Here is a 21,860-nt window from a genome sequence, read left to right on the forward strand (position 1 = left end):
CGAGCATACCGTGTTTACCACGCTATAATCCGATACAAATTACGAACGTCGATAATCACAGAAGATGCTTTATTCCGCTAACACACAATCATATGTACAACACAAGGAAAGTTAAAAGCAAGTAGTCGTCAGATCAGAAATCCAAAACTGAAATCCAATCCCCTTTTGATATTAGTAAAATCTCAGACTTAAATAGACTCAGAAGTAAAAACATCAGATACACCGCTAAGCCGTAGATATAACGAATCACAGAACTGATCGGCGCTGATATCCGGTGTTGTATGTTGTAAGGTGTGGGCGGACAGTCAGTGGATGTACGGTGGAATCCCTCGTACGTACTCCTCCACACGTCAATACGGTTTATGCTTTGTTGGCCGATGTCCAGTTGACCAAGTGCTTTACCAAGGTAAACCAATAAAACGATTTCGTTTCTGTTTCTTTCTGAATGTATCTATTGCAAAAGCAAATGTTGTGTGGGATGGCATACTGCTGGATGCGCAGTTTGCGGATATCCAGTCCTGGCGAAAAGCTTCACCCAAACCGTTGCTTGCATTTCAGGCTGAGCCGCGAACACCCCGGGTTTTTCAAATTGGGGATGCCAAATTCCAGCTGAAAGAAGAGGTTTTTGTGGATTACAATAAGCATTGGTGGTTTGGGGGCGAGGTTGTCGGGGTGGACGGATCCGAGTTCGTGGTGGCTGGCTTTCGTGGACGACAGTACAAACGAAAAGCCCAGGGACTCCTTCGTGCGACGGAATTTTTGAAAGATCGCAGCAAAGTGTTCGCGCGTGTAGAGGGGATTCGCTTTAAGAGCTCGGAATGGTATTGGTACTCTTCGCCGTGCCCCGGTCTATATACCGTTTTGCTGTATGGGAAGCCAAGTGTGTCGGGTAGGGATTTGGCGGTTCCGAAATTGTGCTTGAGTACCAAATGCTGGCGGTGCCACAGGCAGCTTACCGGTAACCGAGATGGTGTTCGGAAAGCGTTCAGATCCGTGTCGTTTGACGTTGATAGCGATGGGTACGTGGATAGCGACAGCAGCTTCGACGACGACTAATTGAAATGCATCGTTATGATGACAGTGATTAGCGACTGATTTGCTTTTTATTTTGTTTTCCTTAGCGGTTGCTAATCCGCTGTAGAGAAGGGCTCTGTTGCCAAAATAAGTTTGCACTTTTATTAGGCATAACATACTGTAATTGTCGGCCAGTTTTTGTTGTGTATGCGTGTCAGCGCAACCTGTAGGAGAAATTCTGTTTTTCGGTTCAAACTTCGGCTTGAATTTCGCACTGGGCAGAATTTCGGCAATTACAGATTAATATCAAATACTATGTTGTGACTGGCTATGAATGACTGAGTATGGGACGGTATACCTATGGCGCTCACCCATTAACGAAAGCTGCAACGATTAGCTTGTGCTAAAATACTCTTACGCAAAGAACAACAAGACTGTGTTGCTGAGAAGTAAAGCAAAGACAATCGAGTCATTCTATCTGCAGAATTTTTTATATCTTCGTTTTGCGTCGCAAGTTCGCATGGATACTAAGACATAGGTAACTAACACCCGATTGGTACTAGTCTTTCAAGTTGCAAAAATAGTCCTTCGGAATAAATTTGGATTTAGGTTTCCCGGAAACTGCTAAAATCAATGCAAAACTGAAATCAACGAAGCATTTTATTCTGGCCAACGATTTCCGTTGACAGTAAAGTACTGTTATTCAAGCAAGTTTAATTTCATTACTTTCTTGAAAGCCAAAACAACACTTCCTCGTGGTTTGCTATGCCATTTAATGTCCAGCACACCAGCCTGCATTTTCACTTTATTGCCCGTTGTACAGATACGTGCAAATCGCATCAATAACACTAATAAAACAAAAAGCGCTGATGCGTTACCAAAGCAAAAAAAGTTGGGAATTCGCCTAAACGTGAGTTTCGGTTACAATAGATTTTCCGCAGCGGGAGTGGCTTTCTCCGGAACTTTGCAGTATTCATGGTACCGGTACGCCCAGATGAAGATTACATTGACCGCTGGCGCCGGTGACGAGGGCGGGCCACTAAAAATGCAACCGGACTTTAAAAAGATTTCTTCGCGTTCCTTGAAGACGAACGAGCCGATACGGTGCAGCGCGCGGTGACGCGACGCGGTCGGGAAGGGGAGCGGCGGTTTGACGGTGGCATGCTTGTACTGGCATATATCCCATAATTAGACTTCTTGCAGCAGCTTCTGCAAAATCAGGCCGCTACTCTGTATATTTAAAAGCACTAGTCAGGCTCGCACCCGGACAATTGGGAGTGTGACATTTCGCCGCACTCAAACTCGACGCGCGACTTTTCGCCGCGAAGACGTTTCGCCGCCGGACATTCGGACGCTGGGACACTTCGGTTGGGGACATTATGCTTTGAGACATTTTATCCTTGCGACGTTTCGACGCAAGACATTTGGTCGCGGACGATTCGTCTTGGGAAATTTCGAACGATGCGACTTATCGCCGCAAAGTCATTCACCGCGCTTAATTCTCAATAGTTTTTCAGTTTTTGAAGCTTGTTCTAAGTTTTTCTTAGGCTTTCCTAGTCTTTCTCAGACTTTCATAGGTCCTGTGCTTTTTTAGTTATTCTTAGGTTTCTTAGGTTTCTTAGGTTTCTTATGTTTCTTATGTTTCTTATATTTCTTATGTTTCTTAGGTTTCTTAGGTTTCTTAGGTTTCTTAGGTTTCTTAGGTTTCTTAAGGTTCTTAGGTTTCTTAGGCTCTTAGGTTCTTAGGCTTCTTAGGCTCTTAGGTTTCTTAGGTTCTTAGGGTTCTTGGCTCTTAGGTTCTTAGGCTCTTAGGGTTCTTAGGCTCTTAGGCTCTTAGGTTTCTTAGGTTTCTTAGATTTCTTAGGTTCTTAGGTTTCTTATGTTTCTTAGGTTTCTTAGGTTCTTAGGTTTCGTATGTTTCTTAGGTTCTTAGGTTTCTTAGGTTTCTTAGGTTTCTTGGGTTTCTTGGGTTTTTTGGTTTCTTAGGTTTCTGAGGTTGTTTCGCTTGATTTCGTTTTTTTTTTATTTTTCCTTATACTGACTCTTGGAGTTAGCTTAATAAATTATTTATCGGTTAGTCGAAATGTCGCTTCGTCGAGATATCCTTGCGGCGGAATTTCCTTGCGTCGGAACGGCCATGCGACGGAAGGTCTCGCGGCGTAAGGTCCTCCCGACGAAATGTCCTGCGACGAAACTTCGCGAGGCGAAATGGCCTTGCGGCAAAATGTCTGCGACCGAAAGTCCTGCGACTAGTTGTCCGCGGCGAAATGTCGCGGTGCCAGTCAGGCTTGGAATCGCGGTTCGTAGCAACTATCATGTGTGCCTCAAAGCAGACAATTGACCAAAGCTACAATTGTCGGAAATGGAGTTGTTAAAGCAGTCACAGCGAAGTAAATAGCATAATGTGCGAATATATCCAACCCGAGAAATGTCGCCGGCTTCCCCTAAAAATTTTATTTTTTGTAAGACGGATTCACTCTATAGTAAAACAATAATTTCATCCGCCGTGGTCAGAGGGCGAACCCATACCCAATTCAAAAGCGAACAAACCGTACAGTACGCCATGTTCGGTTACATTTATCTTAACGATATTCCCGCCGCCAACAGCCACTCCAAGAACACCTGGGAAACTGTGACCTTTGTGGTGTTCTTTTTCCTGCCGCTGGTTGGCGTCGTCGTACTCTATTTGTAATAGACCGGCTTCTTGTGGGTTCGGCGCTTTGCGGATGTGTCTAGTTTGCGATCGGTGACAGCCGCCCGGAGAAGAGCGCTAAAATCCGCCACAGTCAAACATTCAATCCACCAGATCTCGGATCCTCCGCACCTAATGGCGGTGACCCAGTCTGGCTTGCTACTGGTCGCTGCTCTAGTAGCTCATCTAGCCCAGTGTGGTCTTCATGGCGCTCTTAATGATACTGTTAACGTAATGTAACTTAGTGTTCTCCGGCTGGTACAGGCTTTACTAGATCCACTGCTTTTTATTATTGACTGTGATGTAGCGTTGACCAGAAATGTTTTCCTTCCAGATGTGATTTTGTTAAGCGGCGCTTTTTGTCCAAGGTGGAATAAAGTCGCTTGAAAAATGCGTTTGCTATACTGTGCAATATAAATCTCGTAATATTTTCGACAATCGAAGTGTGCCTATTCAGTGGTAAAGTTCTAGCAAAAAAACCCTCGTACAGCAATTGGTAAGCAAATTACGTAACATAATCATGGAAAAAAATAATTACCGAGTGTCAGTTTTTATCACAGAATCAGCTTCTTATTTCAACCTTAGGTGGGTTTGCTTCCATCACTATCGTTGTCAAGATACTTCGTCGCCGAAATCTCCTCTCGCGACATTTCGTCACGGGACACTTAGTCGGCAGGACATCCAAAGGTTTGTTGGAACCTCCGTCCTCCGTTCATGCCGAGCATTTGAAACAACCTACGCTTCGACAAGATGCAATGTAAACACCACAAAAGGTCTTGTACACCGGCCATTGCACGGCACGCTATAGCGGTGACGCTGACCAGCAGAATCCGCAACTGACGAATAAAATAAAAATCTGCACCACGCGGGGAATCGAACCCCGACTAAGTGGTACGATACGCGCAAGCACAATCACTGCATCAAATTGCACGTAGTAAAGATGATGTGAATGTCTTTCACTGAGCGTGAGCGCTAACAACGCCATAAAACAAAACTGCGGTCATCAGGTTTTTATACGATTTCCTTCCTTTACGGGGTTTGGTTGAAAATACTTTGACGTTTGTCCCACTGCAGAGGGGCAGAGGCGGCTTGCGCGCGTGCCAATATGGAGCCGAATCCGGACAACCGACGGCAAATACTGGGAAGGGCATTTATCATTAACCGTTTCCAGCAGCTCACCGATGCGCAGGCTCACAGCTGCTGGATGGCCCCGCCAAGGTGACCGGATGCCTTGCACCCGTTAGAAAAACAAGGGGAGAAGCTACAGTAGCAAACCGATTCACGTTATGGTTCAACGCAGGAGAGGCGCGCGGACGCTGTGATTGCGCCGGTAGAAGTGCAAGCGCATCACCGCCAACAGCCGGTTGATCGACAATTAGGCCGCTGAGTGGTTGGTCTGTAATCTGTACTGTTTAGGCGAAGCTTGACGCCAGTGAATTCTTGGCAACGTGAGGCACAGTTGCTTCGCACCAATGGTTTTATTTAGTGTTTTCATGACGAAGAACTATTTTGTACACCTCTACCGATTACAGCTTAACCTCAGTGTTTACCTTACTGTGTAGGTGTATGTTCAAAGACTAGCAAACCTGTATAATAATATGGTTTGCTTGTACGTACATATCGATATATAGCATATTATGCTATACCCTGTATACCATTCCACTCCGTACATGCTCTATGTCTGAACATCGTCCGCGAAACCGGCGCCACTTGCGACCGGTAACAACTGGCGACTGTCGAGTTCGGCTCGAAAATTTTTCTCCGGCCCGCGGGGCACCAACCAGCGCTGCAAAATTGTAATGTTCTCTATATTAAAATCTAACACGAGACACGAGCAGTTCTAACATTTATCGAAGCGAATTCTTCTAACATAGCCTTAGTATCTGTGCACCTTACATGCACGTGTACCACTTCTCGGGAAAACTTCTAAAAAGAGCGTTATGATCGGTTTTGGAGCTACGAGGGACTGGTATACAGAAATGGCTTTACATCCGCCAGTTGCCGATATTACTAATGCCGTGACTCACGAGTTCAGGTAAATTCGGATAGAATTTTGATAAGCAGAGTTGTCTTTAAAAGTAAAGCGCTACTAAAATTGAGTGTTAAATAAAAAGTACATTTTTAGACAAGGCTATAAAGCGGTTAGATCTTATAAAGAAAAACAGTAATATTGTGAGACGAGAGTTATCTGAGTTGGTGTCGACGCCCATTGCTATGCACACTCGCCTAATGCTAAAACCAGTTACTGCGCAGAAGAAAAACTGGTTTGTTAAGACCGAAATTTACTAACAAACAGTCTTCTGCCAACAAAACTTGCAATCAACAGACAGAACGTCGGCGTGCGTGCCAGAGGAGTATCAGTCACTAGCAGCTACTGACCGTGAGAGTTATTGCCGGCTCAGCTAAACGCCGGCTCAGTTCGTTTCCGGTGAAAAAAACTCCAGTGAATGCCCTGGAGGTGTTTTGTCCTACAATCGTAATATTATCTTTAGATATGTAAAAACAAAATTATTTACTAATACGAAGTACCACAAATAAAGCTCACAAACTCCACACAAGTATCGCCGAACAATGCCGTTTTACTGTTTTGTACGAGTACAAACATTTTTTTAATGCATTGTACGAGTACAAACAAGATCGTTGTTTTTTTGCAATATTTGCCTTGTCTGCCTCACATTTTCATTAACAGTAACATTACGGATTCGCTGCTACCAAGTTTTAACTTGTTATAACTATAGATTATTGTTCTTTTTATTCAGACCGGAAATTTTGTGGTGCACAGCATTAGGCGCCGTAAAATTTTTGGGTGCATAGTAAAAATGCAATGCGCCATAAAAATGTGGGGCAAATAGAAGTGACCTATAGCTTATCGATTCTCTAATCCCTGAAAAAGGTTTACACCCTCGTAAAAATGTATAAGTTTTTTTGTAACAATCTTTGAACAGCAGCTATACCTTTTTGTGCCGTAAAAGTTAGTGTGGAACTTAAAATTCCCAACTTAATTTGGCAGTCGTTTTTAGAAGTTTTATTGTACTGTATTCAGAACTTTTGCTTTATCGTTGTCCGAAGCTTTATTGTAACTTTTGCCGCACATTACTCGTAATTTTGCACATAATTCTATTAAAGCACAAAAATTACACTGAATTACAGGAAAAAAACCACAAATAAACATCAAACTATCGTCTGCGTGCTGCACTTGCTGTTTTAAACCACAGAAATTTAGATAGGTAGAATATAATGCAAAAGCCAAAAATTAAACAACAAAAAGCCTGTTTTGGTTTCGGGGTCGACTCCAGTCCATCAAATGGGCAATGAAATCCGTTAGTTTCCTAAGGAACGGGAAAATATGTACCACAAATTAATAATTTTGGTCTGCACGTACATAAATTCAGTATTTATTATCAACGCTGGCGAGAATCGCTAGATAGCACGAGTACTTTGAACAAAAGCTTCGGAAACTATCACTCATTAAGCATCAATCGACTCATCATCAATCGACTCATCATCAATCGCTTCAGCATCAATCGAAATTCAGTTACTCAACCATTAACTCCACACCAACCTACTCAATTTACCCAACGCCATAAATCCGGTTTATAGAGCTCACCTGTGTTTAGACTGGCAGTGTGCTTCACACCTTCATCCAAAGGCCCAGTGTGCGCTCGTGTGCGTTCGCAACGACGGTGGCAGTACTTGATGCTCACAATATCATACAACATTGCAAAACAATGTTTGCCAGCGTCCGCGAAAGCATTTTTGCCGCGAGGGCATGGCACACTATTTTGACTACAGAAATTGAATGGCCGCCGCAAACCGCGGACTATATAACTCTACGTAAAACACCACCATCCATACCAGTACATGTAGATTTACGAGCTTTTGTTTCAAAAATCTTACTCGGTGTTGTAAAGCCTTTTCCAAAAAAACTATTGGCGGTTGTGCAAGCACTAGTTTTCGGTCTACCTGACATTTGGACATAGTGAAGACGAGAACTCAATACAATTCAACTTACTGTATTCCCATATTGATTTGCATTGCAGATTCGGGCTTAAACTCCTACTTCCGCTTGATCTGCGCTCCCTTAGCTCTTCCACACTACTACATTCCCGACCAATCTTTCATACAGCATGAAACAAAAATGTTATGTGATACTGGGATTTATTGCCACCAGAATGCTGTGTTCAGCTGTTACAGTTCCCCAATTTGATCTGACAATTATAGCGGGAAGTAGCGGGAAATTTGTCGTCAAGGCTGTAATAGAAAAGATTTTCAATGTATTCGGGGATGATAAAGGTTTACTTCGACGAATGGCTTGTACGTCGGCTAACATGCCCGCCGATATGGCTGTCCCGTCTGGCGGTTTATGGAAGGTAGGGAAGAGGTCACCGAACTGGGCCAATAGTTAAGCATTAACCAACCCGTTTCCGCTACCGAAAACTGAAAACTCTCCATAATACTGTACCATTCAATAATTTACAGAACGTAATATTCCGCAATAATTTTGCCAAGGATTTTAGCGGCAGCATTTTATATAATATCATGTCGATGGATCTTAAAAGATCCCTTAGTGCGTTGGCAATAGGTTGTCGGGCAGCTCTCCAGAATTTTTAGAGAAAACAAAAAATTGGCAACCGGTAACTATGCGTCTAGTTTTCGAATAACCTACTTAAAAGACGAGCGCATGAATCATACATATATCAAGGGAGCGAGGTGCCTCTTTAATTTCAAAGCAGCAACGGAAGTAATGTGCATAGAAATTATTAAAATTGGTAGTTTTTTAAAATTGGGACATAGACATAAATATAAGTACGTAATGTTGTTAATTGCGTGTGTAAGTTGTATGGCTGCTGTAAGTTTTAACTGATAATTTTGACTTCGCGCGCTCTTGATGAAGTGCTTACGATAATGAATAAAACACATTCACATAATTATAACCACAGCTTTCTGAATAAGATTTAAAAATATCGATTGGCAGGCAGTGGGTAGCAGTTACTTTACTGTTATAAGTGTTGCGTGTTAGCGTGAGCGGCGGAAAAACTGCACGTGCTCGCCTACTGTTTTTTCGCACACAAACTGCGGTTGTGGTTTGTACAGTACTCTGTACTTCGTACGTAAAATTGGCAACTTGTTCTTGAAATTCAGGCAACAATGACGTAAACCGTGCAGCGATGAAAACCGCGAGAGAGTATTTACGTCGAATGAATCAGCTGCAATGCTTCATTCTGACATCATCTTTATTTAATATATATTTACGTCATTTATCATGTAAATACAAACTGTCTTAATTTAAGTTGGTTACGTACAATTACAATTAAATGCATGCTTTCGCGGCGCTGCATAGTAACAGGTGGCCTTGAAAAACTGCAGTTTTTCTTGCCGTTTGCTTGATATACCGTAACCGCTCTTTGTATTGTATATGTATGTTAACTGGACACTTCTGTTTAACCTTAGGTTCCTGCAGCGACGTTTGAGCGGACCAAACATACAGACCACTATCCAAATTTAACCCATTACCACCAGCTGATCGAATCCAATTTTGGCTTCGAATGGGCGGACCAGGAATGGAACGATCTCGATGTCCCGCTGAAGTCCGGCCTGGCAGCACGCCTGGCGTTGACCTTTGGAGAAGCTGACCATCAAAACATTCCCGACAACCTGATCGACCAAGCAAATTATCTCACCAGATATTTCGACTCTTCCACGACCGATCAAGAAAAACTTTACAATATGCATGACTGCATCCGTCCATACCAGTGCATCGGGCGCGCTGCAGTATGTTTTACGATGGATAAACCGCAAAATACGGGAGAAGATGACCGTCAACGCTACCGAAATTTTGCTCAGAACCTACTCGACGCAATTGGCAATGAAGTAAGTGGAGAACTGGAATCTGTTACCAACACCGGCTAAGTTTTTCTTTTTCGTGCTACAGTACGCGAAGTTTTAATTTTTCATTGTAGGTACAATCGGATGTGGCTGTCTATTCAGCAGGAGTTCACTCTATTGCGCTGCTCGACGATTCCGATGCGGAATCCCAGTCATCACACATGCAGGATGGGGAGCACGCGATCAACGCAGTTAACAAATGCGTCTCAGCGCTGAAGCAGTATAAACCGCAAAAGACCGGTGTTCCGCAAGTGATCCTATTGCTGACCGATAAAGCCGCCGATGCCGGAAATGTGCGCAAGGATATCGTGCACAGCGCCGGCTTTGGCCCCGAGGAAATTACGGTGTTCGTGGTGGCTGTTGGATTCCCCTACAAGAGCGATGATCTGCTGCATATCACCGAACACCGGGAGAATCGGATATTTACGTTGATAACTACAACCATTTGGCGGAGCGAATTTCGCAGATTAGCGAATCGGTGTGCTCCGTACCGCAGAATCTGCATGTCGGCCAAAGCGTCGAGGACGTTGTGCAAAAGGACCAAAGCCGCGTTTACCGGTAAATTACATGTGTAAGCTAAATGAACTACGCGCGTTGGCCTTAAAAGCACAGCGGCCCGCAACATCCGGTTGCAAGTAAATTGAAAGAACGCGTTGCCGTACACCAGAACTATTAATATATTGTTATTATCGATTTTATCTTCTTGACACTGGGCCGTACAGACAAGTAATTATGAAGAAGACTGATCCAGTTCATGCTCTTGATCCAGTTCATGCTGTTCCTTTCCAGTTTTTTTAAATGGATTTATAAACTTTTGAATTTATTTTAAATCACAGGAAAACTTGGTGATCTTGATTTTGAATCAGATTCGCTTGTGTAAACGTGTGTGGCTCTTTGCAAGAATTTCTAGAAGATCGGACAATTACTTAGTTTTGCTAAACGGTGAATAGTATCACAATACATTTTATGCACACCGGGCCATGAACAGACTATTATCAGTGTTTATCTTTGGCTACTTGACGCTCGTCAGCTGACCACTTTCGCTTTGTGATTCGGCTGATCGATTACTCAATACGGTACCCGTACCACGCACGGCAGAAGTTCACTGGCCAGCTTCTACCGGTTGGTCCATTAATAAGTGCAGAAACAAATGCCGGAAGGCAGTTCTTCAGTCACATGTTATGCAATCAAAATGTAGTGCTTAAGTGTTCTCGAAATGTACGGTTTTCACACTTTTACTTTCTGTGAGTAAAATATTTTCGTTGCAGGCTAAGCGTTCTGTTTGGATTTTTAGTTGAATTTCGTATCGAGACGATGAAGGGGAAGGTCAAGGCTTATTTCACGTATGACTCTGAAACCCCATCAGCTGCTGTTTTCGATGGAGCAGGCGAACAGAGAATTGTCATTCCACCAAATCCCAAACTGCAACTCCTAAGCCGCAGAAAAAGAATGACGCCTTCTGACCATTACACATTCCCACAATCGTACGTGTACATCAGCGTTTACGGAGTGGACGAAGAAAATGCTTATCGATTCAAGGATCATTTGCACATTACCATGGGTCCATACAACTCGGCTGCCGTAACGGCTAGTTTGCCAACAACTGTCTTTCTAATCTTCCTTCCGTTCATAGTTGCTTCACTTGCTTGAAATGATGTCTAAATAGATAGGCTAAAAACTGCAACTTTTGAACATCTGCATCAGCATTCCTTAGTGTAAATTTTAATGTGCCTGCAGATTTTTGATTTAAACTAACAAATTCCAACAGTGCGTGTTATGGGCACAGTCTGATCCAACGCAAACTGGGATTAGTATTTTTTAGATTTTGCTCCCTAACTAACTGCCATTTTGCCAAACTGTATTAAATAAATAAATCATTAATTTTATGGCCCTTATCGAGTAGTTGAAACGTGCTAATTAAATTGTACGAAACTCACGCATACCACGTGTACAAGAGTATGTAATTATTAGTATGTACCCGGTATCTGTATCTGTGGTCGAATGGGGCTCTTAATTTTTATTCTCAGAAGTGACAATGTCAAATTGATTAGGAAATTCATTAAATGGACTGAGATTTTTCGGTTTAATAACATTTCTCTACTCCAGGGATCATATGCAACAGGTAACTGCGTATAACATGAGAACAATCCCAACTTCATCGTTCAACACGTGATTTGGCCGCCGGTTAACACAAGATTCCACACAGTGTAAACGGACTGACATTCGCTCGTTGCGGTTTATTCAGACGACCTTCACTACGCTGCGTGCGAATATTCATCTTGTGATTTCTGTACTGCATCTTTGATTTCTGTACTCTTGTAGAATCGTGCCGTTCTGCCGCACAATCTCTCCAATGTCCACATCGCTCCCAGGGAAAAACTCTCCAAGGGTGGCGTTGTTGGGTTGATAGAAGAAAAAGAACTCCTCATTGACTACATCCTTCCTACCTTCGTAGCGGTAGGATTGTAGCGTGATGGCAGGAATATCATGTCGTTCGTTGACCAGTGCATGGGTCTGGTAGAGCTCCGACGACATCCACGTAATGTTACCGGCATACAGTCGTTCCTGTGTGATCAGCTGCGGCATCTCGTAGCTACCCGAGATAATGGGATTGTAGAATTTGGACAGCAGGGCCCCCTGCAAAATCTTGATCACCGCGCTGGCGTTACCGTGGTTATGTATGGGACTGTAGTGGCCCGGCGGCCAGATTTCCAGGACCAGTTCCTGTCCCGGTGCTGACAAATGACCTTTGTGCAATGGAATACGGATATAAGAAGATCGGCTATCTCCGTTAAACGACCGTTTGCTCTTCAGTTTGCGATTGAGGATACACCCGTCGGTCATTAGGGAGAATGTGATGGCCGCTAATTCCTCGGCACCAAACGGTGAGGCCTTGGATGAAAAATAGCATTTCTTTTAATAAGGGATTTTTATCCGGCGACATGTAAATGCGGTCGGCCATGATAATATGCTCATCCCTCGACATTGATTCAAGCGGTACTATAAACGGGGCAATGTCATACAGAACGGCTTTCCATTCCACTTTCGGCTTGGCGTAGAGCGGAATCCCGTCACCTAATGAAATTATTTTCACCTGTCGCAGGGTGTCATCATGATTGTTCTGTGTCTTAGAAGCGAAGTGAAACAATACGTTGGCCTGCATTTGGTAGCCGTAACCAAATTTTATGAAGGGCGGCGTGCCGGCGGTCCGCGAGGAGAATGACACCCAGTGCGCCATGCGGGAGCAGTTGGGATGCGTCAGGCTGCAAGCCGGGGTCCTGTTGGCTATTTCGTGAAAGTTGCCGGCATAAAGACCTTGCAGGACAACCTGCCGATCACTAACAAGGAGTGTTAATGGTTCCATAATCAGGCGATATGACGACTGACACTTGGGAAGAGGCGCCATGAAATATGTAACGGTTCCAATTGCTAGAAAATTTGCATCATGAAATCTTATTTCGAAACTCCGAGTTTTGATAAATCATAGATATTTTCGTTTCTCGCCATAATTAAAGTTCCCTGATAGATATCCTAAAAGATACCTTATTTATCGATATTCTAAAAGATACCTTAATAATTTTACCTGTACAACGGTACGCAGCAAAAAGCGTTTCTAAACGATATCTTATAATTTTCTGTCCAACTGCGCATAGCGAAAACTACGCTGCATTAATTTATTTATTCAAGAAAATTAAATTTGTATTACATAATAATATTATTAATTATTATACGACGGGGCCTGGCTTAACGCCCTTCCCCGAAAGTATTCGGCAACCTCCTGGATAGTCAGACTTTCCGCATTTCTGTTGGCCTGTGGCTCGGCGCTAAGATCGTAGAACAGCACTCGTGTGCGAGATGTGGCAAAGAGGTTATGGAAAACGGATACCATGGGCTAGCGTGCAAGAAGTGCATCGGGAGAAGGGAACGCCATAACGGCATTAACGATATCATACTGCGAGCGCTATGTAATGCCGGTATTGAGTCATATCCGGAGCCCATTGGCTTTTGCGTAAAAACGGAAAGCGCCCGGATGCAGCCACGCGTTGGAAGTGGTACCGCGGACGGCCGTTAGTATGGGACGTCACTTGCAGAGACACCATGGCGAATTCTTACATCGACGCGACCTCAAAGTGTGCTGGCGCCGCCGCCGAACTGGCTTGCCGGGAGAAGATTGGAAAATACAAGTCGCTCACTAATCGGTGTAATTTCGTCCCCTTTGCATGTGAGACTTTTGGCACTTGTGGTGTTCTCGTGAATCTACGTTTACGTATTATTCCTGTTGTACTTAGCAACTCCGTTACTGCGTGTTTGTCACTTGTCGTACTTCATATTTAGTTATCGTGCGAGCTCGTTGCTGTCAACCTGTATTATTAAAGTCATACTTATTTACGTACTTCTTTACATACATGCATACATCACAATTGGCGTGAAGTTTCGAACTTAAGCTGGTTTCTTCGTATTCCTTACGGCTTTGATTTACTACTGTTTTTCGCCAATTTGCTACGCCCTTCTTATGCTATCGTGGGGGAGAGGATTGCTACATCCTGCCTAGGACTCCGCCCACGAGTTTGCTGATGCATCCCCATCCCTGGCTTCTCCTGCTACTACTGTTTAGGCGACAGATGCTCGCTCCCTTTCTACTCCACAATGCTGGATAAATTTGGATTCCTGCCTGTTTCGGTACCGTAATGCTGTACCATCTACTTTAGCGTTCCGCCCTGGAACACCGTTCAGAAGACGACAGGATGATCCGTAGCCATGTACAGCAGCATATGTACTACGATATCCGCTACCAGCTGACCTTCACGGTGCAGCGCCAGTGGATTTGTTGGAATTTTCCACTTCGCCCATTACCGGACGATATGGATACCTGGTCCTTCCCGCCAGCGGGAGGAATTGGAAGATGTTGCCATGGCTGACATAGTTCATTTGCTCAATGCAGCAAGCCCCATTCTCAACCAACAGCACCAACAACACTATCGCTTCCTTGGATACCGGTGCGTATCAGCTAGAGAAGCGCTGTTCCTGACGTACAGTACAAGAATGCAACCTGCAGTGCCATCCAAACGGCGCCGTACTCGACTGTTGGACTGCAGAAGTGAAGTACCTACGTTTTTATATCAGTGTTTGTTTACGTGGATTACTTAACTTACAATAATTATACGGTTGCCTGGTTATTCATACAATTTCGTTCGTTCATACTAGTACTGATCCTTTATACAGTGTACGTACAATTACAATTTCTAATTACAATTTCCTGATTACATTACGTATCATGCTTCTTTGATACGTGGGGACGAATGTGGTGTTCTCGTGAATCTACGTTTACGTATTATTCCTGTTGTACTTAGCAACTCCGTTACTGCGTGTTTGTCACTTGTCGTACTTCATATTTAGTTATCGTGCGAGCTCGTTGCTGTCAACCTGTATTATTAAAGTCATACTTATTTACGTACTTCTTTACATACATGCATACATCACAGCACTTGGTGTGAGACCGGCATTGTTACGTTAAAGGAGGTTGGTATGAAGTTATATTTAAGGACGGGCGAGAGCCGCTCTACTTGTTTTTTGTTTCAGCGTTTGTGTTTGGAGATTATGCGTGGTAATGCTATGAGTGTATTGTGCACAGTCCCTTCCCATGTTAATTGGGACAAATTCTTCATTTGATCATTTTTGTTGAGTGAAGCTCGCCTTGTACACATTGAGAAATAAATTATATACAAGCCTGTCGAGAAACTGAGCATTCGTAAGAACAGCGAACATTGTAAATTTGCGGGTTGCGCGTAAATCCCTACTACGGCGTGCCACGCCACACTGTTTAAACACGTAACATGCATTTGGCTGGCTGGTGGCTTGGTACGCCCCACTCGGCCCCAGATATTTTAATGAGAATAATTGTAACTGCCTGGCGGAATGTGGCTCGAAAACGGTCGGTGCAGTAAGGGGCAATCTAAACTGCGAAGCGCAGTTACGCATTGCGATATGCGTAGTGCATTGGCCACTGTTCAAGCGCTAACTCCGCGCTAATATCGCTCTACCTGTTCCTTTACATGCTCAATTCCTCGACAGGCTTGTACATTATTAAAAATACTGCATGTGGTGCTAGAGCTTGTCACAAGTCAGCTCAAATTACTTATATGCCGCATTGTTCTTTTAGCTTGGGAGGTTATAAAAAATGCAAAGTCACAAAATCACGATCAGCTGTGATTACGATTACCAAAATCGAGGTAGGCCATCTCACTGAGTGGCTACTAGATCGCAGGCCTACCTTATAAGATCATCTTATACGTAATAAAAAGTACCAAAGCTAAGTTAGATTCGAAAGCGTGTGGCTAGGGATGCTCATCGTAATAACAGATCATGCAGAACCGACGGTCGCAAGTGCAACATGGTCGATCTCCTGAATCTCCAGATATCATTTTGGATAAGGAGATTTTAGTATTTAAATTTCAGAGTAAGGTTATTCTCGGTTATTCTTGGCGTTCATCAAGCATACAGTATCGAGGAAACACCAAGAGAGCCATGAACGAAAAAGGCTGAACTGATTGAAACGATTGAAACCATATGACTTTGTATGGTGGCAGTGAACATTTTACCTTGTACTTCTTGCAGAGTAACGGTCTGGATTAGGGTTCCTCTGTAAGAACCGGTATGCTGACCATGAACCCCACCCAGTTCCGTAGAGTTACCACATGGAAGGCATTGCTCGATGCCGTCTGAACCTAACTGATGCCGATATATGTGTGGGCAGGTGATGCGCGTCTGATCCCTTTCACACAAGCGTTTTGGGACGTAGCCTTTTAGGGATGGGCAGTGCATGATTCCACGATCAAATGCATCTGTAAACAGAAGTCTTTGTGCGCCGCAAAATTCGTCGTTGCACGTGTGTAGCCGGCAGATATGTTGGCCTGTTGACTGTTGGCGAGCCCGGCAGGAAAGTGGTTTTTCTCCCATAAATCTGCCGAAGTGCACCCACAATTCTGCCGACCCAACCCTATGCATTGCCTATGGGAACTCCAATAGATCAGCCGAACCGGTGCAGCAGTGAAATTTGATACTTTTGTTGAGTGCGTATCGGCAATAGCACGGCCGGGCTGCATCATGTACACCATAGGGCCGCCTATATTGTGCCGGCGCTAAACAGAGAGAAGCGTGCGCTATCCCTTGCGCCGTGTCTAATCCTTGCACAGAAGCCTTCTGCTTTGTGGGTTCATGCACACTGTACAGATACCATCGCAAAAAATAGTAAATTTATAAGATTTACTAAATCGATGTTTTTCCAAACAACTATTCTGCTTACACCTACAAACTATGGATGGTGTACGTTATCCTTAGACAGCCTTACATAAAAATTCCCCCATCCTTTATTCGGCAATATCCCCTACATAACACAAAATGCCTGTGCGCTGGACAATAAATAAAATAACTGGTTTAAACATTGAAAAAACACCCAAAATCGTTAATGATACCCACTGCATAAACTATTTATGTATGCCTGCGCTTGATGTACTGTAACTATAAACGAAATAAAAATAGTTTAATAAAAAGTATTACTTAAAAGTTGTCAACATATGGCAACATACTGTCAGTTTAACTGGTGATGTCATGCAAAATTGCACCCAAAATTGAAAAGAAATTTTCAAACAACGACCAATAGATCAGCCGAGCTGCGCCAATATTCCTGCCGACCCGACCCTATTCATTACTTATGGGAACTCCAATATATCTGCCGAACCGACACAACAGTGAAACTCGATATCCTTGATGAGTGCATGCCGGCTTCCACTGTCTGGGAGTGATGCAGCTTGACATACTGATGATAGGGATAATGTAACAGCGGGGATATTGTAACATTTCAACAGGTTTCACTTTTTTTAAGATGCGCATTCAAAAAGTTAATAATTCACAGGACACACGTCATCTGTTGAATTAAATTTCAACTGGGAAAGTCCTATACTGTGGAACAGTACAAGGCGGAAAACTAATAATTTTCTAAGTCCTACCGCCACCGTAGTTTTGTATCAAGCTACCGGCATCCGACAGCCTGTGTAAAACGCAGCAACGGCAGGGGGCTTCCCGGCTATTGGCATTCTGCCGGAATGCTGGAATAATCGACAAACTGAATTCTCGCGACCGTTTTCCGGCAGCCGGCTTTTGGCCGGAATGTCGGAGTGTGACTTAATACGCATGCATGATACGCGACATGACGCGAAAAGGATCAGGCGACTGGCGTGCCGGCAGCCGGTACCCAAATGGCTCCTAACTTCCGTGCAAGATCCGCCATTGGGCAGACTTTAAGCTAGAAACCGGAGCTCTATTAAATTTTAAAATTTATTTATTTTCTATTTATCAGCCAGCTGATAATTTTTCTATTTATCAGCCAGGTGTACGTCACGCAGGCGTTGAATGTACCTTAACTATGGGAATATGGCCAACCGTTCTACGATAGGTGTATGTTATACTTGTAGAGAAGTGAATGTTAACAAGAGAACTGCCTCTGTGTTATAATATGCCGGACAGTCCGGTTCCCATCCGCATGCCCTTAATAAAGGGGTTAATGCTTTAAAAGGGTATACGTTACGAGGGGTTTCACTGTATATACCTGATGGTCTTCTCGACAATCTTAAGGAACTGGAAGTGCTGAACGTGAGGTGGCGCGTGTTTTTATATATTTTGCCTATGCCTGTTATATGCTCGATTATTTTTAAGAAATCTTATGAAGACATTCAGATACCGTTTCCGCTTTACAGAGTTCCGAATTTTTACAGTAAAAACTTGTAACAAAAAAACGCAGCAATTTAGACGTATGTTAATTCATGCATCTTCTCCGTAACAGTCAATGAAATCGACTGCCCGTATGCTGAGTGTTGGTATGGTTTTAGTAATGGAATTCAGTTTTAACCAAATCAAAAGCACACCGCTTAGTTTGATGAAGAATTTAAATCTCTTCGACGAGTGGATATTCGGAGAACGTTTATAACCTTTGTGCTAAGTATAAGTAGTACTTGTACAACTTCTTATTTGTCAAAAAACCCAAATTTGTTTGTGTTTGGGCCAACCGGGTGACATTTACAGATTGGTCAGTCCCCAATCAATAATTATTTGCTTATCGATCGACAGCAATTTTATCTCATATCGGCACATATTCATACCAATTTTTTTACGAAGCGCGGGCCATCCTCTAACTTACTGTGTTATTCACCTGGAAATTCATAAGATAATTTTTGCAGACCTATCTAGTTGCTGTTGGTTTACATCCAAGCGAATTGATCATCAGAGACTTATTGCCACGAGTTTTCAGCAGCATAAACCAGTCACTACACAAAACGTTTAAATCCCCACTTTTTCAAACCTCTTTTTATCCCCTCGGAAATGACAACTGAATTTCATTAAATGTGTTCTGTGTATAATCAACTTTTTGAATTTGCAACATTAAAAAAAAGTGAAACCTGTTGAAATGTTACATTATCCCCGCTATTACAATATCCCTATCATCAGTATGTCAAGCTGCATCACTCCCAGACAGTGGAAGCCGGCATGCACTCATCAAGGATATCGAGTTTCACTGTTGTGTCGGTTCGGCAGATATATTGGAGTTCCCATAAGTAATGAATAGGGTCGGGTCGGCAGGAATATTGGCGCAGCTCGGCTGATCTATTGGTCGTTGTTTGAAAATTACTTTTCAATTTTGGGTGCAATTTTGCATGACATCACCAGTTAAACTGACAGTATGTTGCCATATGTTGACAACTTTTAAGTAATACTTTTTATTAAACTATTTTTATTTCGTTTATAGTTACAGTACATCAAGCGCAGGCATACATAAATAGTTTATGCAGTGGGTATCATTAACGATTTTGGGTGTTTTTTCAATGTTTAAACCAGTTATTTTATTTATTGTCCAGCGCACAGGCATTTTGTGTTATGTAGGGATATTGCCGAATAAAGGATGGGGAATTTTTATGTAAGGCTGTCTAAGGATAACGTACACCATCCATAGTTTGTAGGTGTAAGCAGAATAGTTGTTTGGAAAAACATCGATTTAGTAAATCTTATAAATTTACTATTTTTTGCGATGGTATCTGTACAGTGTGCATGAACCCACAAAGCAGAAGGCTTCTGTGCAAGGATTAGACACGGCGCAAGGGATAGCGCACGCTTCTCTCTGTTTAGCGCCGGCACAATATGCTTAGGCGGCCCTATGGTGTACATGATGCAGCCCGGCCGTGCTATTGCCGATACGCACTCAACAAAAGTATCAAATTTCACTGCTGCACCGGTTCGGCTGATCTATTGGAGTTCCCATAGGCAATGCATAGGGTTGGGTCGGCAGAATTGTGGGTGCACTTCGGCAGATTTATGGGAGAAAAACCACTTTCCTGCCGGGCTCGCCAACAGTCAACAGGCCAACATATCTGCCGGCTACACACGTGGAAGTGCTCTAAATCGTTACCTTGCGAAATGATGGTCATATCAATCAGCACAGTCTCGTATTTTATGAAACTTTGAAGGTGCGGTTTATTGTGTAGGACGATCTCCAAAGACGGACTACGATGGATTGCGGATACAATGTGCGCCACGGAGTGCAGATTCCATTTTGACGTGGTTGCAAAGTTGCCGTTCAGGCGCTTGATAAGTTTTCGGTTACCATGGGTTCGTTCGAAGACCTGTATGGTTTGCGACGTCCTTAAATGGCAGGCACTAGTTACAAAAAATTATTCCTATGCAAAGTTGCTTCGTTATCAATCACACTGGATTGCAAAGGTGACTAAAGGCTAAAGCTAATCACTGTACAGGTTTCCGTACGTTTCCTATCGGCATAATACTGTACTTATTCAGTGGCCGAAATCCCTAAATGCAGTTTCGTTAGGGCAACGACTTCATGACTTTATGCCCTCTATATACATGTATGTATGTCTTTATATCCGTACTCAGCACTTTCTTACGGAAAATTTAGGTAGATTGATGATCTTGTTCTGCAGTTGGTTGGCATTTGTAGTACAACCGCGCAAGATTCTAGTGGGAGACTGTTGAATTTCAACCGTGCTGCCCGGTGCTCCATATGGCTGAACGTGGGGCAATGTAGCATCAACGTTTTGTTGCATGTGGATTCCAAAAGAACTACCGACAAAAAAACTAGTAGGGGAAAGGACTAATATTAATTTGTATAGTTCAGTTGCGGTATGTACATGTAGCTTTAAGGTGATCCAAATTGGTTTAGTCGGATTTTATTTCATAAACGCGTATACATTACAGATTGAAATACAAAGCAGTATTAACATGTAGAGTTAAACAGTAGAAGTGCATTTAGCTATTGTACATTCGTGCGTACAGTATGCTTACCTTCCTTCTGGATTCCAAATGTTTCATGGATTATTAGAAGGTAAACAGTAACCGTTAAGCCATTCATGATACAGCAAAACAAACATTCAAACGATTTTCAGCTAGTAAAAACCAGCGACATCATTTTTACGTAGAAAATGCGGAAATTGAAATGAGGATGCTTCAATTCGCTGAGAAATCTATTTTCGTATAGAATCCTAAAACATGCCTGACCTATTCGATAACGTTTAGTGCTCCAAAAAAAGCGTCATTGTTGGAAAAGGCCGATAGAGCGTGCAACGTCTCCGCGAACAGTTGAACACCCTGTACATTAGAGTTTACGTTAGTTCAAAGCCATATATATCGTTCATTTATTAATTCACAGCATGGTGTACTTTGGTTTTTACGCCATGACAGGCTTATCAATGAGAAAATCTGATTGATACATATCAGCCTGGTGTACTACTGTTCGCCGAAATTCTTCTACTTATGCCGTTGGAGCTAAAGTAACAACAGTGCTCATAATCCTGCGTGACGTCGGGACGCATTGGCTTGCTATGGGAATGTGCGTGGACAGCGGTCCCCGGTCTGCATCACTAACCTATTTTCTTATTAATTTTGCCAGTAGAACTCCAAGGTAACGAAAACGATGGATTGATTTTATTAACACAAGTCATAACCTTGCTGGGTCGCTCTGCGGCCGCTCTGCGGTTGGTGGTCAGGAACTTGCCGGCGCTGACGCTAACGGACGATTTCCGACAGTGTCAGTTTCGTCCTCTTCTTCAATGCTATCACTAACAGCAGCGGCTTGACACTCTGTCTGCAACTGTACGATCCGGTCTGGGACACCTTGCGTCGCCTGCACCTGCCCGGTACACGGGCAGTGGGAATAATGCCCCCGTCTCGTAAAGCGGCGGCAGAAGGGCGTCGCGGTCGCGTAGAA

The 21,860-nt window shown here is 43.3% G+C and overlaps 2 protein-coding genes across 2 annotated transcripts; one reads left to right on the forward strand and one right to left on the reverse strand.

Moving 5' to 3' along the window:
• Positions 1 to 5,502: 5,502 nt before the first annotated feature.
• On the forward strand, positions 5,503 to 11,500 carry LOC129596697 (uncharacterized). The gene is made up of 5 exons (XM_055494041.1): positions 5,503 to 5,741; positions 7,747 to 8,076; positions 9,158 to 9,577; positions 9,667 to 10,150; positions 10,861 to 11,500. Exons 2-5 carry the CDS (start codon positions 7,834 to 7,836, stop codon positions 10,863 to 10,865), a joined length of 1,152 nt encoding a protein of 383 aa, XP_055350016.1. The 5' UTR covers positions 5,503 to 5,741; positions 7,747 to 7,833; the 3' UTR covers positions 10,866 to 11,500.
• Positions 11,501 to 11,670: 170 nt separating this feature from the next.
• LOC129596682 (uncharacterized) lies at positions 11,671 to 21,210 on the reverse strand. The gene is made up of 5 exons (XM_055494015.1): positions 20,939 to 21,210; positions 20,542 to 20,716; positions 20,049 to 20,296; positions 16,192 to 16,434; positions 11,671 to 13,021 (listed from the first exon to the last, which is right to left on the reverse strand). Exons 1-5 carry the CDS (start codon positions 21,003 to 21,005, stop codon positions 12,384 to 12,386), a joined length of 1,371 nt encoding a protein of 456 aa, XP_055349990.1. The 5' UTR covers positions 21,006 to 21,210; the 3' UTR covers positions 11,671 to 12,383.
• Positions 21,211 to 21,860: the final 650 nt, after the last annotated feature.

This window comes from Paramacrobiotus metropolitanus, unplaced genomic scaffold (genome assembly GCF_019649055.1).
Source record: "Paramacrobiotus metropolitanus isolate TYO unplaced genomic scaffold, Prichtersi_v1.0 Parri_scaffold0000094, whole genome shotgun sequence".
Classification (NCBI taxonomy): Eukaryota; Metazoa; Tardigrada; class Eutardigrada; order Parachela; family Macrobiotidae; genus Paramacrobiotus; species Paramacrobiotus metropolitanus.